The sequence below is a fragment of the Nelumbo nucifera genome, chromosome 5, assembly GCF_055504915.1.
Source record: "Nelumbo nucifera cultivar China Antique chromosome 5, China Antique-T2T, whole genome shotgun sequence".
Taxonomy (NCBI): Eukaryota; Viridiplantae; Streptophyta; class Magnoliopsida; order Proteales; family Nelumbonaceae; genus Nelumbo; species Nelumbo nucifera.
This window is the reverse complement of record NC_142653.1, coordinates 20,381,291-20,397,853: the sequence shown is the minus strand read 5'-3', so window position 1 is coordinate 20,397,853 and position 16,563 is coordinate 20,381,291. Positions and strand designations below refer to the sequence as shown.

Here is a 16,563-nt window from a genome sequence, read left to right as displayed (position 1 = left end):
AAAGATCATCCATATAACATTTAGCCATGCTCGTCACAGAATGAGTAGGCAAATTACTTGTTCTAGCAACATATATATTTAACTTTTGAAACAAAAAAGACCTGAAAAGACCGATGACTTAGTCTAGCAAAGATAAACGAGAAAAAGGAACATCCCCAAAAGAAGCAAAAGTTAAAGCATTAACTAGGACAATTAACTAGGACAGAGCAATCTGAGATTGATAATCACGGCCATAAATCCCCTTTCCTTTGCAAAGCACAAAGCCTTCCATATTGCCCAAAGCTCTCTGCCTCTATTAGTCCTTCTGAACCAAACACCTCCCCCCTGTAGTAGCAAGAAAAGTTCCAACAGACTTATAATAAATAAAGCCAAAAGAGCCCTTAACCACATCAATGGTTCCTTCGTCAAAGAAAATATAATGCATTGAGGAAATAAGAGATCGAGGCACCACATGACAGGAGAGGTGTGATGCAGCGTGGAAGCGATAAACCGGGCTGGCTATGCAAGCATCGGGCGAACCAAGTTTCTAGCGAAACAAGAAAGAGAGAAAATCTCTAGAGGAGAGAGAAAAGGTGACAAGAATTGAATAGAAAATCTGAAGTGTGTATTAACTGAAAACAATAGCAGTATTTATAGTACATCTGGAAATTATAGAATAACTAGGAAAGAAAACTATAGTTGATCTAAACATCTCAATCTCATAGCTGGATCGAACTCTTCTTGATCTTGGTCTTGATAGGATCGAACTCTTCTGGTTGGATCTTCACCGTTGGATCTTCTTGGATCTAATTCACAAGTCTTGGGAGTCTTGGATTATCTGGAAGTCTTGATTGTCTTGAATTCTTGAATTCTTGAGTTCTTGATTATCTTGAATTCTTGAATTCTTGATTATCTTGAATTCTTGAATTATCTCTACCCCTTATCCTTATCCTATGAGCTGCTGCCCCTAAGGTGATGTGGGCCTTGGGATGGGCCTCCATCGTTCTCCCCCACTTGGAAAGAACTCGACCCCGAGCCGTGATTGAGATATGCAAGTGTCATCTCTGGCAGGTAGCGATAGATGTCAGCAACATTGAAAGTCTTGGAGATACCCATATGATCTGGTAGGTCCACGACATAGGCATTGTCATTGATTTTCCTCATGATCTTGTATGGACCGTACTTCCGAGGCTGCAACTTGTTGTATTTTCCTATGGGGATCTGTTCCTTCCTCAACATCAATGGCCTTAGAATAGCCTTAATCAATTTCAGCCCTCTTTCATCTCCAGATTCATAAGGCCTCTGAATTAACTTGTGACACCATGCCTAGTTGCACCATGGCTCAACATGTAGGAAGCGTAAAAGGCTGTAGAGGTCCTCCAAGTTACTCTGCAAGAGAGTACCCGTAAGGCACCAGCTGCAATGTGCATTCAGTTCAAAGGCTGCCAGAGCACCTAGTGTCCTTGAGGATTTGATAGTATGTGCCTCATCAAGCACTACCTTGAACCACTGTACTTTGTGAAAAATGCTAGTGGTCGTTAAGACTCCATACGTTGTTAAGACCACATCATATCCTGAAAGCACTTTTGGGTCATTGGTCCTATCCCCACCATAGTGCACAAAAATTGAAAGAGATTCTGGCTTTGAATGGGTTTCACTTTCATCTTTCCATTGGCCTAACAAAGCCATAGGACAAACGATAAGGGTGCCAGCCGTCACTGTTGCTGGGGCTTTTGTTTTAAACGCCTTGTTACTTCAATTTGTTTTCTCATAATTTGCTACAGCATCCGTGATCATGAAATCTTCTTCATCATCAGGTTTTCCTCTGCCTCGATTTGCAAGCATTAAAGCAATTGTCATCACCGTTTTTCCAAGTCCCATAGCATATGCTCTAGCTATTTCGGTTGCACTGGGAAATTGTGTAGTAGCTTCCCCTGAGAAATTGTTAACATAGATTGCAGACGCTCTCTTATCACATATACGGTAGGCTGACAAACATGGATGAAGTGTTTTGGCCGCTTGCTTAACATCAATTCCCTTCTTCAATTCTGTCATCCAATAAAGAGTTTGTTTTTGATATGGTCTTAGATCACACATGAGTGTTTTTGGAGGATCCATTTCCTCCAGATTGTATGTATCTGTAGTACCGACAAGCTTACTTAGAGCTGACTCGGAGATAACTTGTTCATCGTTACTTTGCTCAGGATGTTGGCCCTCCTTTCTTCGTTTCAAAAGAGGCAAGAGTGTTGTAGTGTCATCTGAATCACCTTCTAGGTTTAAGGAACATTTTTGATTGTCAAGATCCTCTAGGGTAAATTCTGCCTTCTGATATGGCTTCAACAATTTAAAAAGAGCCGGAAGAGGATAAAGAGTAGAATCGAAGTATGAAGGAACTTCTAACTTCCATGAAGACTTATCACCCTCAGTAAAAATAGAACTGTGAATGTAAAAGCTTACATACAGTACGATTGCTTGCATCAAACTAAGGTTTTCACAAACCTTAACCTTTGAGGAATTTACAAGGGGAATTACGATTCTAGCCCAATCCGCTGGCAGCCTTCTTGTCGCAACGTACAAAATTACAGTTCTAGCCCCAAAATCAATGTGATGCTATATATTTCGCATGGGTGAGAGTTCATCATGGAACTCATCAAGATTACATTAATAGTAAGGAATTTTTTTTCATTTGCTTTTGGAGCCTTAGGAATACTCTTTTCAGCCATGGGTAACAAGGTGTAGCGTATACCCTCTTTTTCAAGTTGGTAGGTATTCTTCCTACCCATGTGCCTTGCATCTGTATCAAATTGCCAAGGCCTACCTAACAAAATATGGCAACCATCCATGTCTACAATATCACAATATACTTCATCATTATACTTACCAATAGAAAATGGTACCTTGCAACGTTCCTCCACTTGTACGCCGCCTCTTTCCTTAATCCACCCAATTGTGTATGGGTTTTGATGTTTTTCAGGAAGTAGTTGTAACTTTTGTATGACATCCCTGCAAATAATATTTTCTTGACTGCCACTATCAATAATTAAATTAAATAATTTACCCCTAACAGTACATCTAGTACGGAACAACCTGTGCCTTTGAGAGGTATCTTGATTTTTCTGGGACAACATTAATTTTCTCACAACACAAGTATACTCTTCATGCTCGTATGGACCCTCTTCATCTTCCCCATTAGGCCTACAATATACTTCCTCTTCCACATCTTCTTCCTCCTTCCTTTTTACCATATTAATTGCCTTCCTCCTAGGACAGTCACTAGACCTATGTCCAACCTCATTACATTTAAAGCATTTAATAGGAGCAGGCTTTGCATAGGGATTACTGGGTTTAAGAGGGTTGGAAGGGTTACCTCTAGTATGTCCTCCTGTGATAACCTTACCGGCGTTAGCTGTACTTGCCGGGTGAGAAGGCTGAACTACCGGGACTGATTTGTTCCTCTCGACAGTTGTCGGCCTGTTGTCGCTCCCATTGTACCGGCGATAATTATCACTACGTGCCTTGTCTTGGAACATCAATTCTGCTTTCAAGGCTAGGTTCCTTGCTTCCTGCACACTGAGAACCATCTGTACACCAATTTTATCTCTGATGGACGGTCTCAAACCGCTCAGATAACGGGCTGCCTACTGGTTATCACTTTCAGATAATTGATTTCTTTCAGCTAATCTCAAAAATTCAGATGTATATTCATTAACACTATGGGAACCCTGTGCACACTGTTGGTAAGATTCAAACATGTATTGTTCATAATCTGGGGGTAAAAATCTACCTCTTATAAGTTGTTTCATGCGCCTCTAGGTTCGAATAGGACCCCTTCCTTCTCTGTTCCGGGTCTCTCTCATGCATTTCCACCAAACAGATGCGCCTCCCTTTAATCGGAAAGATACCAATTTTACCCTTCGTTCTTCTGGTATCTCCATGTACTCAAAGAAACGGTCAACTTCTGTGATCCAATCTAGAAGTCCCTCTATGCCAAGATCTCCACTAAAAGTAGGAATATCTACCTTGAGTTTAAATTCATCATTATTCCTATGGGGATTGAAATTACCTTGATTGTGCCAATTTCTTTCGTTTCTGTCGTTGCCGGGAAGAACTGGAGCACCACCGAATTCTAACTCATCATCACTGTCGTCGTCAAGAACTGGACGTCGGAACGCAGCGTTGACGGGTTGTTTGTCGTGGTCATCTCCTTCGATGGGATGTGGATTTTCCCGGTTCCGTGGAACAACCTCTCATAACAAGGTTCGCAGTTGTTCAGCCATCTCTGCCAACTGTTGTTCGATGTTACGTGTGATCGTGCATTGCTCTTCGATTGCTCTCCAAACAGCTGGGAACCCCTGATCTTCGTCACGGGGTGGGTTGCGACTGCTACTGTCTGGGTTGGCCATCTGACTGGGCGACTTCCCTGCTTTGATACCACCTGACGCAGCATGGAAGCGATAAACCGGGCTGGCTATGCAAGCATCGGGCAAACCAAGTTTCTAGCGAAACAAGAAGGAGAGAAAATCTCTAGAGGAGAGAGAAAAGGTGGCTAGAATTGAATAGAAAATCTGAAGTGTGTATTAACTGAAAACAATAACAGTATTTATAGTACATCTGGAAATTATAGAATAACTAGGAAAGAAAACTGTAGTTGATCTAAACATCTCAATCTCATAGCTGGATCGAACTCTTCTTGATCTTGGTCTTGATAGGATCGAACTCTTCTGGCTGGATCTTCACCGTTGGATTTTCTTGGATCTAATTCACAAATCTTGGGAGTCTTGGATTATCTGGAAGTCTTGATTATCTTGAATTCTTGATTATCTTGAATTCTTCAATTATCTCTACCCCTTATCCTTATCCTATGAGCTGCCGCCCCTAAGGTGATGTGGGCCTTGGGATGGGCCTCCATCAAGGTGTCTAGGTTGTCCCCTTAAACACTATACCCCGAAAGAGGATAAGAATCTCTAAAAAACCACACTAATAGTAGATATCAAATGATCAATTGAGAAAGTTGCATTTTTTGAATATAAAATTATTTCTGGTGATCCAAATCGTTATCATGGTTTGGTCAAAAAAATAAATAAATAAAATTGTGAGACTTAATTTGATGGTTTAAACGAATTGTATGATCAAGTTGAGACATTTTTATTGGTTTTGATCCACTCACATATGACAAGCATATGTACCTATGTCGGCCTAAATCCTCAACTACCTTTTCCTCTAAGTCCTTCATTCCTTGTATGTTAACTCTTTCCAATTTTATATTGAAACAGTTTAAGAATCAAGCTCATGGAAAGTTGAATTGGAAAAAGAGTGAAGGATTCAGGTAGCTGATGGAAGTAGATGCCAACATACTACAAGTGTTACAAGATTGGACCCAGTGAGTGAAAAACACCGCCGTTCCTGTCTCTCCATACAATGCAGAAAGTGAAGTGATTGGCGAAGGTGGATCAGCAAAGTCTGTTGGTTCTTTCTCAATCTTTGTTCAAAATTCTTTTCTACTAATTGTTTCTTCTGTCTATCTGCTACTTAGTCTTGATAGCTGTTTCTAATTCTTTTCTCACATTTTCTCTGTGCAAAGGTTCTTGGGTCAGCAAAGTCTGAGTCGGCGTGGACATAAATTGTAATGTCCTAATATGATTATGGGAGTTAAGGGTCAAAGAAAAAGAGGTTGATGTGGGAAAATTTTTAGCAGCTCTGAAACAATGCCAAACAAACTTTAACAGGAATGAAGCCTGCGCCAATCTATTAAATCCAGTATCTTGTTCCATAGGAAAAGGTGCTTCTCAAGGAAAAGAGTGAACAAGAAGAGTAAGTGGTTGCATACTTGGCCACATATGATGTGGTTGCTTTTACACTTGGAAATAAAATAAATGCAGTTATTGGACCAATAATAAGATAATTAAGTGAACCCAACAACTTAATTGTAGGCTGGTCTTGTTTTAGCCCAAGAAACCATAGGCTTCATGACATTAACACTCCAATGTAAGCTTTGACAAAACATCCAATAGCATTAAATAACAAAATTGCCCGCAAGAACCAATGGCATGCTGAAATCTTACGCTATTCTTAAAAGATGAACAAGAGACGAGGGAAGATTAGAATTAGAGAAAATAGATGATTGAGGTGTTCTGGTGTTTCCAATCTGCATGATGGCGCAAACTTTGACGATCTACAGATTTAAAAAACAAGAATAAAAGCAAGCATTAGAACACATATATTAATGATATCAACAAAAACACATATATTGGCTTGAGGTCAAGTGCTTGAATCGTGTTGTTGCATACCTATACCTTAGTAGCCAAATATGGTGGTTATAGTACTTCGTAACCCATCACTTGGACAATTTGGGTTGGAATCATCTCCAAGATGGTAATAGGGGTGGAGGCCAAATGTTGCCGATTCCAACACTATAGTAACTATTACTAGTGGAAAAGGGCCCCTGCTGAGGACCGGCAAAAGAGAAACAATGGAGTGGTTGTTTATTTAAAATGTAAAAATCGATAAAATTATGAAATTTTTGGGGATTTAAAAAACTATTGTTTTTCTTGGGCTCTTGCGTTCCACACGTATTCTCCAGGAATGACTTCCTTCCCCATCCAATGAGAGATGAATACGCCGCCCGCCCTTCTTTCTTTTGAAACTGACGGAGTCCAGGCTCTTAACGGCAGTCTGGGCTTCAAAAATTTATCAAAAATGATTAACCCATTTCTTTTCTCATTCCTAATGGATCAATTTTTATTGATGTATCGAATTTTTGGGTTAAGTACCTCGTCATTTAGTCTGTTTCTAAGTAGCCGATGACTCAGGCCGAAGTGGAGAACTTGGACTGGATGAGTTGGGCAGGCTAGGTGGTGAGCTGACTATAGTACCGAGCTGCCTATGTGGTGCCGATCTGCCTGTGAGGCGCCAGGTTGACCGAGTGCAGGGCAGTCTGTGAGATGCTGGGCTAACCAGGTGGCAAGCTGCCTGTGAGGTGCCGGGAAGCCTATGAGATGTCGAGCTTGATTGATGAGGTTCGTTGCTCTTTAGGGACCTGCAAGGAACCAAATGTCTGAGGACCCGGGGTGGCTAACTCGGCAAAGTTGCTCCGATGCTTAAGTCAGTACTCTCATAGTAGACTGCGAGCTAAAAATCACAAAGTCTGAGAGCTAGAACTTGCTTACTTGCTTGTCCTGCCCCTTGTCATTGGGGTTGGTGCCTTTATATAGGCCTTGCTCACGTACCGCTCCCGAGATCTCTGGGAGGTCGTGTCTAACTGGTCCGAGATCCTCGGGGGTAACTGCCATGCACGTTGACCATCTTCCGGAACGAGGGCCAACCTCCAAGGATCATGGGGAATGCATGTCGAGTTTGTCGACGAGCACGTCTCGCAGGTCGCCAGGTTGGTGCATGTGCCAGGCCGTCAGGTTGGACACCATCAACTTGGCAAGTTGTTGCCTGAGTGGTTCCGGGTGTCACCTAGTTATTCTGAGGTGCCATGTATCACAATATCATTGGAGGGCCAAATCCGCCCTCATCAATTCCCTTTCTCCCTTTTCCTCTCCTCCCTCCCAAGTCTCACCACCTCTTTACAGCATTGACACACAGATTGAGTCTCACACCCGTCAAAGATGCCACTCAATTCTCGTGAATTGATGGAAATGGATTTGAGGTTCATGGGTTTTGACGGTCCTTTGTTTTCAAATAAAGTAAAGGGATTTTTGGACTGCAATCCCCCTCATAAATCTGAATCTTCCTAGTCTAGTAGTAACCAACCCCCCCCCCCCCCCCCTTATATATGGCATCTTGCCCATAAATTTAACATCAATCCACGGTCAGGATTTCAGTGGAACTCTAGATTTTTAGGAAGTAAATAATTAGAGAAATTAGCAGTCATGGGTCCTACAATGTCTTCAATCAATCCCCCAGTTATTACGTTATTTATAGTCGTGGCCCTCTCTTTCTTTCTCTCTCTTCATTAATCCAATTCATCCGATCCGATCCGACCCCTCATGCAGATTCTCACCAAGAACGACACGTGTCCCTAATATGTTAGACCAGACAGGGAGATAATCCCACTCAATAGTATTGGGTCCACTTCTTGGTTATGTTAAAACTTAAAAGCAATCTAACGATCACATGGCAAGGAGATAATCCCCCACTCTTTTATTCTACACAAAGCTCGTAACTTATTCTCTGAAAACATGGAAATTCTCAAAGCCCCTACTAATAGCTTCAATAGTAAAGGGTGGGCCCAGATTATTTGGATGCATTTAAGACAGGGCACTACAAAATAAACTTTGATGCTTCTTGCAATTTTAGGAGCAGGTGTTTGTTTGCCGCTATAGCTCATGACTCTACAAGGAGGATTCTGGATTATAAAGCTTACAAAATTGGGGTTTCTACCATCAATCAAACAAAAGCGTGGGCAGTGCGGGAAGCACACAACCTTGCTTTGAACTTCAAAGATCATCCCATTCATAATTGAGCGAGATTCCAATGTGGCAATCTCATGCCTAAACAATAAGGTTACTTACATGTGGAGACTAATCGACATCATATCAAGTTGATTTCAAGTGAAAGAGTCTTTTGACAGAGGAGTGATGTATCAACATATCTAGTGAGAAGCAAATCAAGCAGTTGATTTGCAAACGCACGAGGCTCTTGCGTCATCTTCCGATGGTTTGTCTCTTGGTCATATCAGAGAGAGAGAGGGGACAAAGTTAATTTGGGGACTAAGCGTCATTACTCACCTTACAGGGTTACAATATGTAAGTGCCAGTTTGGTTCACATTTGGAATCCAATTTGGAATCAGAATGGGAATTAGAATGATCTATTCCTTTCATTTATTTAGTTCATTCTAGAATCAGAATCAGAATTGGCTAGAATAGAATCTCATTCCCAGGGGAGGGGGAGGGAATGGTCATTCTCTCACATGGGAGAATGCCATTCCACCAGGAATGGGAATGGGATTCTAAATCCACCCAACCAAACAATTGAATCAGAATGGACCATTTTGATTCCAATCCTGGACCCCTATACTCACAAGATAATAAAGATAGATCAGTATTCAATCTACTTATAATGAGATTGAATTTGAATCACCTTTAGGCCTCATTCATTTTATAGTAAGCCCTTTACATCGATAAATGCATGCACTTATTTGGGTAAGTATTTTAAAGTAAATGCATTTATATGTGTTCTTTTGTTGGCATGTAAGTGTTCTTTTGACCATTTTTATCCATAGAAATCAATTATTATAAGGGAAATTTTTCCTCATGATGTCTTATGAACTTTTATTAAGTGAAAGCTAGGAAAAAGTTATTTACCACAAGCCCACTAAGAAAAGGATAACAGAATTTGGGCCCAAAAAAGATGTTCGATAGGGCCCACTACAAATCAAAGTGAATAGCAATGAGCGCCTACCACGTGGAGGCTTGAATTTTGAGACAAATCCCACCATTGAGTGGCAATTACAGAGGTTTTCTTAAACTCTCAAATCTTGTTAGAGAGATCCCCTCTAATCAACTTGGTGGGACCCACATTTAAGTGGCAATTAATATGGAAAGAAAGATGGCTAAGATATATTTCTTTGTAAGTGGATTTAATCCCTTGGCATGCCAATCCCATTTGGTAGCGCTATACACATGTTGCGTAATCACCCAATTGTCATTCCAAACCCCGACCTTTAGGTGGTAGCAAAACGACAAATCAGCGAAAAATCTTCTCAAACTCATGTGGCGGGTTTGGATTAAATTGTATTGACATTTAAAGGTTCTTAAGTGACAAAATAAAAAGAGAAATGACACTTGGCTAATTGATATGAAATGAAGAATCACTAACTAGCTAATTGATATGGTATTTCCTTTGATCTTATGTGGGCCCTCCACCAAATCATAAAAGATTGATCCTATGGCCTAACTTGTGGGGACCAATTAGATCTTAGTAAGATGTCCCCATTAATAAATTGTCAATGATTGATTAGGATTGATAAGAGAGAATCACGTTAATAGCTGGAGGATCTAGTGGGACCCATTTAATGGAGATTAATGTGCAATATTGCCTAATTGATGATTTGGTAAGAGAAAACTAAGGTTGGCCAACAAATCTCTTGAAGATCACTAATGGCATTCCCTTTTATAACGAGGATTTCAAAATTGAAATAGGGAGGGCTTTTCAAACGTATACATCTACTATAAAATGGAGAGGAGAGCAAGGAAACTCCCTCTAGGAGAGGTGACCGAGAGGATGAAGAGAGTTGGTTCGTCTACAGAAAAGAGAAGATAAAAAAATAATAATAAGAGAAGGAAGGGAGAAGACAGAAGAATTTGGAAGAAGTCTAGCTCATGAGCCGATGCTGAACTGTTGAAGTTTCAAATTAAATGTTGTTAGCCATGTGCATGTTGAAAGATTTTCAACTAAAATCATTCTCTCCTCTTCGGCTCTCTCCAGCAAATCCCAACCAGAAATTTGGCTTCTCAACTGTTGAAGCTTCAAAACTACTGCAGTCTTGTGTCATGCGAATCGAAGAATTTGGTCCTTTGAGTTGTTGTACTCAAGGAAAGCTCCCATCAAATTACAAGGGACATCCTATCATTAAAGTCGTCAAGCTTTACGGGTCTTGTCCGTGACAAGCTACAAATGCAAGTTCAATCGTGTCAGAGGGTATTCTTCAAAGAAAAAGAGAGTTTGTATCCCATTTAAATTTCTGCAAAAATAAATAAATTTCTTTGAATGTATCCGCATTAATTTTTTGTGCTCCAAATTTAGCGCAAAATTTGTGTTGACACCTACAACTTGAACAAAAAGTGAACACTCAAAATGAAAACTTGGCAAATGGGAATCACTTTCCCATTGACCAACTTTCCTCCTCCCCTTTTACCAAAAACAAATGGGCCTTAATGGGATCAATTCGAATTTGAATTTGGACAACGAGAGACACCATTTGTTACCCTTATGGAATCCCCTAGCAGGACGACTCTGTAATTCCATATTTCCTCCTTATAGAATTCTCCTCACACCCATCTCATAGCAGTTGCAGTTCTGCATTAGGAATATCTCCCCATGAATGTAAACTGCTATTCCGCAACGTAGAAGTGGGTGTGAGGAGAACATCCAAACTCCAAGACGGATTGCATGAGAAACTTCCCGGCATTACCCACACGTACCTCAATCCAAACAAACCACCAGATCTGCATTGTTGGCAGCCCAATTCATCAAAGATGGAAACATGTTTTGTGAGGCAAAAAAAAAAAACTGTATATGCTCAAAAAAATTGTACAATTGTATGTACAATATGAGACACATATATTACAACAAAAGAAACTAAAAAGAAGTGATAAGAGAAATGTTCAAAAAACTAAACAGGGCACAGAATCGAAGAAGGGAGGTTCATGGGTCAAAGGTTCAACTGCGGTCGAACCCTGATGACATAGCCCATACATATATATACTATAGTAGGGGTGAGCATTAATTGGTTAAAACCAAAAAAACAAATTGAAAATTTTAGTTTCGGTTTTAAAATTAGAAATTTGGTTAACTGAATAAACCAAATAAACCGAACTTTGGTATATAATATGTAAATATATTATATATTATATAATATATAATATAATGAAATTTGATTTTATAATATAGTATATATTATTAAAATTCGGTTTTAATAAAAAACTGAAACAAAATTTTGATTTCAGTTATTTTGTTTTTTATATAATTCGGTTCCAGTTTGGTTTTTATTTTTTAATTCAGTTTTTAAAATTCTGAATTATTCGGTTCAGTTTTCAACTGAATAAACCAAATGCTCACCCTTATACTATGGGTCATATAAATACTATATATAATATATTTTACAACTTTTGATATATTTAAATATGGTGGACGGATAACAAGTTCCTTAATTTTTAAAGTAAATGACTAGGGTTCAAGTTTCTTAATTTACATTTTCTTTAAAATACGTGCATAATAAAATAATATGTACAATAACACTCATTAATTAGCATAAATAATGAGGTGGATTAATGGTAATTAAGCAATATATGAAAATAAGACTTATGGGTTCAAAGTACTTTTATACACATTTTAAAATTTAATTATTTTAGGACCTAGATAGTTTCATGAAACAGGGACCGATTCATCGATTTTTTGGTTAAACCAGTCAATTGACCTAATTTCACTAGATTTTTAGCAAATACGATTATTGGGTGTAACCAAACCAGTCATGGTCTTGGGTCACAAGTCAACTGGTCTGGTCCGACTTCTTAAATACTAGATAAGAGAGAGAGAGAGAGAGAGAGAGGCGTTAGTTGTTTTCTCTTATTTTGATCCCCATAATTGTGTTAAAACACTTGAATGTGGGGGCTTCCTTATATTTATCATCGTGCACCCCATTTTGACCGTTACACTCACTTTGCTGGGAGTTCAAATAGGCACCCCACAAAGCACACCCCACAAACCCCTCACATGCACATCTCAGGATGCATTAGGAACATCTCTGGCCCATACTTGTCATGGAAAGATATTCCTTGGTTGGAGCAGCAAATTAAGGTTGTGCTTAGTATCATTGTTGCTTCTTCTAGAAAAAAAAAAAAAAGATTTATCAATACAATTTTTTTTTATAAAATATGCCATTGTTTACATATAAAAAGTTCAATTTTTAGTATTAAATGCAATTACCATTGCCACTTCTCGATGAAATGCCACTTGATGTTTCTATGATAAATGCCAAACATTAATCCATTGCATACATTTTTTTTCACTTTTTAGTGGAAATGGTTATCTAATATGATGTGACAAGGTAATCTCTACTATTATAAAAAGTAAGAATGAAGGTGTGGAATTTTTTTTGACTAAAATGTCCATAATTCCGTATTTAGTACATCTCCAATTATGAGGGTTGAAAATATAATTTCAATTAATTCTTTTCACTTCATTTAATCAACTCTCATTAAGTCTTATATTTAAGGTATTAACTCTTATTCTCACTTATTAAATCCTATATTTAAGTTATTTTTTCACTAATAAATGCTACTTACTAGATCTATATATATATATATATATATATAAACATTTTTGCAATTTATAACATATATAAAAAACACTTCAATATTTATGGGCCAGACAAAAAAGTAAAAAACCAATAAGTCAAATCAAATTCCAGTAGTTTTTCTTAGTGTTTTAAGAGAGTTCAGTCCAAAAGGATTAATCAAGTTATTAGTTTCGTTTGGATAAATCAAGTGAGATTTTTCTTATTATTCTGAATGTAATGTCCCAAATTTGTTATTTTTCTCATTTCTTCTATCAATGGGTCATTTTTCTTTATAATAATAAGTTGTTTCATTTCTTTTAAATTGGTTTTTTACATGAAATGAAAAATATTTATAATTGTTATTTGATTAGTTATTATTTTATCTAATGCTTAAATGCCAAAACTTATTGCTTATAAACCTCTAGTTTATGGATATATATACTTTTTATCATTTCTATTTGGCATATTATATGTTATTTTCATCAATTTACAAAATTTAATTAATATTTTTTCCTAAACTTTTAGGCTTACACCTCGCCTTCTTAGGCCATTACACTTCAACTACACCTTTGACCTTTTAAAACCTTGATAATGAAAAACAAAAATATAAAAAATACATGAATTTTATAGAAAAATTGGATACATTATTACTATCATTATCATCATCTAGAATTGCCATGTAGTGCACACTTACTAATTTCTACAAAATTTGTATTGATAAACTACAAACCTTTCTAGTAGAAACAACAATGATACCAAACAGAACCTCAGAGTTCGAAAGCGAAGAACATGGATGTGGTTCCGTGTTTGAACACTCAACATATCTCATTTGGTCTGAGTCGTAGTCCATAGGTCTTTTTTTTTTTTTTTTGATAAAACCAGAAAAGGCTACACAGAGACTCAGGATTTGACTTGATCAAAGAGGTTAATTAAGGCTTCATTTGGCTTTCCTTATTTTAATTATCTATCTCCTTTTTATTGTTAAAAACTAAGTATTCATAGGAATGTTAACTAAGTGTTCATAGGAACATTTTAATTGCAAAAAGAAGATGAATGCTTAAAATAAAGAATGGCAAATGCAGCCTAAGAGGTTTTGCTTGGGCCCAGGTGAATGGCTCACACGCGTTAGTTCGGATCAGGTAAGCGCAATGTTGTAAGCACGTTAAATAAACACTTGGAATTTTTTTGACACTTGTTCCTTAAAAATACCTCTAACCTATTCTTGAAAAAGATTAATACCCACTTTTTAAGAGTTGTGTTCATTTAACGTGCTTACTAGATCCGGTCCCACACGCGTCCCCGCCAACACCCACTACGTCCCGCACCCTTATTATTTCGGCCAAAGCTAGCGGCAATTAATATTAATTAGTTCTAATCAAAATTTTAAGAGCCGGACACGACACAGGATTTTGAAAAATAATGATGAGAGAGGCTCCAAGAAATTATTAGAAATAATAGATTTATATTTATATCCAAATTAAATTGTTGGTTCTTGAACAAAAACTAGAGCATCGCAACTCTAGAGATGATCAAGAAGAGCAGCTACAAGAGATTGAATACAGTGGAACGAATTAATTAAATAGAAAAGAGCTCCATCAGTAAAGTAGTTCCTCTTCGCAGTTGCAGGGTTGGATCAGAGGTCCTAATTAATTTAATTAATTGTCGGCTTTGTCTGAAGCCTTCTCCTTGGCATCTTCCACCTTGTCTTTTGCTTTATTGTAAGCATCAGCTGCCTTGTCTTTCATATCACCAGCCTTTCCCTTTGCGTCCTCCATGCTTCCTTTGGCTTTCTCTTTCAAATCGTCTGCCTTTCCCTTTGCGTCCTCCATGCTTCCTTTGACTTTCTCTTTCAAATCGTCTGCCTTTCCCTTTGCGTCCTCCATGCTTCCTTTGGCTTTCTCTTTCAATTCGTCAGCCTTTCCCTTTGCGTCCTCCATGCTTCCTTTGGCCTTCTCTTTCAATTCGTCAGCCTTTCCCTTTGCGTCCTCAAAGCTTCCTTTGGCTTTCTCTTTCATGTCGTCAGCCTTTTCCTTTGCTTCCTTAATTTTGTCTTTAACGACCTCCTTCACTTCCTCAGCTTTCTTCTTAATTTTCTCATGGTGTTCCTTTCCGTCCTTCATTTTTTCTGAAACTTCGTTTTTCATCTTCTCAACTTTCTCTTTAACATCTTTATCACCGTCTTCCTTTTCTTCCTTAGAGCCCTTTTTCTCATCCTCGTCTTTTTCCTCTTCATCGTCTGCAAACCCAGAATTATATTAATTAGGGGCATATATCAATTGTTTTTCTTTTTCTTAGTTAGTTGTGATTTCCATTCCAACATCAATTAATTAAAAACCTGTACTTTGAATTTTGAAAGACATGATGTACTCAGAACCATGCCAAACCAATTAGCAGTGTGTAAATGGAGATGAAGATTAATTACCGGTAGCAGTAATGCGTTGCACAGTGTTCAAATGTTCTACTGCACCCGCTGGTGGCACCTCCTTGTCTTCCTCCTTGTCTTTACCAAACCACGAACTGAAATTTAAAGGTGAAAGCGCCACCAAAATATATCAACCAAAAAAACTTCAAACAAATTATAAAAGAAATTAAGGAAGAAGAGGAGGGATGGATGGATTGATCAATGTCATACTCGGAAGAGAAAATTTTATCTTTAGCCCATTGGGTCCATGTGTCGCCCTTCTCCTTTGCCTCTTCCACTTTGTCTGCCGCTTCCTTCTCAGCATCCTCCACCGTGGTCGGCGCTGTCTCCTCGCCCAAACAAATATTAGTCACCGCCAGCATGACTGCCATCCATATAATCACGATTGCAATTCTTTTCGCCATTTTTTCTTTTTCTCTGTATCTCGATCCCTTGCAAGTATGAATGAATCAATGAGAACCACGACCAAACTGTTTCTGCTCTCTCCTATATATACATTTGCAAGTGAAAGATGGGAAGAACGGAACCACGAAAAAGGCCGGACAGTTAGTGCAGAAGCTTGCCACGCGGACATTCCAGACTCCAGAGGTATAGGAAGAGTTTTGACCAATTAAAATTCACTCATGAATTTTGATAAATAACACCTGATTGAAGTTTTTCAAATATCATATTTTTTCCATATCATAGTCATACCCTGTTTCAGATAGTTTTGTTTGTCCGTTTCTTTTGCACACGAAATAACGAATACGATACGACTTCTTCTTTCCCCACCAATTTTGGCGAATCGCAGTTTCGGTTTGTATTATATTAATAATAATAATAAAATCTTTGACCAATCAGAAGCCCATGTATATAACATTGAATGAATACCGGTTGGATGGTTATTAGTTTCTACTTACTACGTTATTTATCTTTTCAATAATTTCACTTATATTGATGAATTTGCTCGCTAAGCCGATGCATATTTATTACGATGATTGATACATATTTATCGATTCAAGGATCAAAGTATTGATATCGTGTATTATATTGGATAAATCAGATATGGATAAAAATGTTTGAATATGTTAAAAAAATATATGTAAATCTCACAAATATAATAATAATAATAACATTAAATTTAAGGTCAAGTAACATGTATAAATACATAGGGAA

The 16,563-nt window shown here is 38.0% G+C and overlaps 1 protein-coding gene and 1 pseudogene across 1 annotated transcript; both read right to left on the bottom strand.

The window, feature by feature from the left end:
- Positions 1 to 930: 930 nt before the first annotated feature.
- On the bottom strand, positions 931 to 3,509 carry LOC104595937 (DNA repair protein RAD5B pseudogene; annotated as a pseudogene).
- A 10,919-nt stretch (positions 3,510 to 14,428) lies between these two features.
- On the bottom strand, positions 14,429 to 15,885 carry LOC104595669 (uncharacterized). Its single transcript, XM_019197476.2, has 3 exons — positions 15,619 to 15,885; positions 15,409 to 15,503; positions 14,429 to 15,222 (listed from the first exon to the last, which is right to left on the bottom strand). Exons 1-3 carry the CDS (start codon positions 15,810 to 15,812, stop codon positions 14,642 to 14,644), a joined length of 870 nt encoding a protein of 289 aa, XP_019053021.2. The 5' UTR covers positions 15,813 to 15,885; the 3' UTR covers positions 14,429 to 14,641.
- Positions 15,886 to 16,563: the final 678 nt, after the last annotated feature.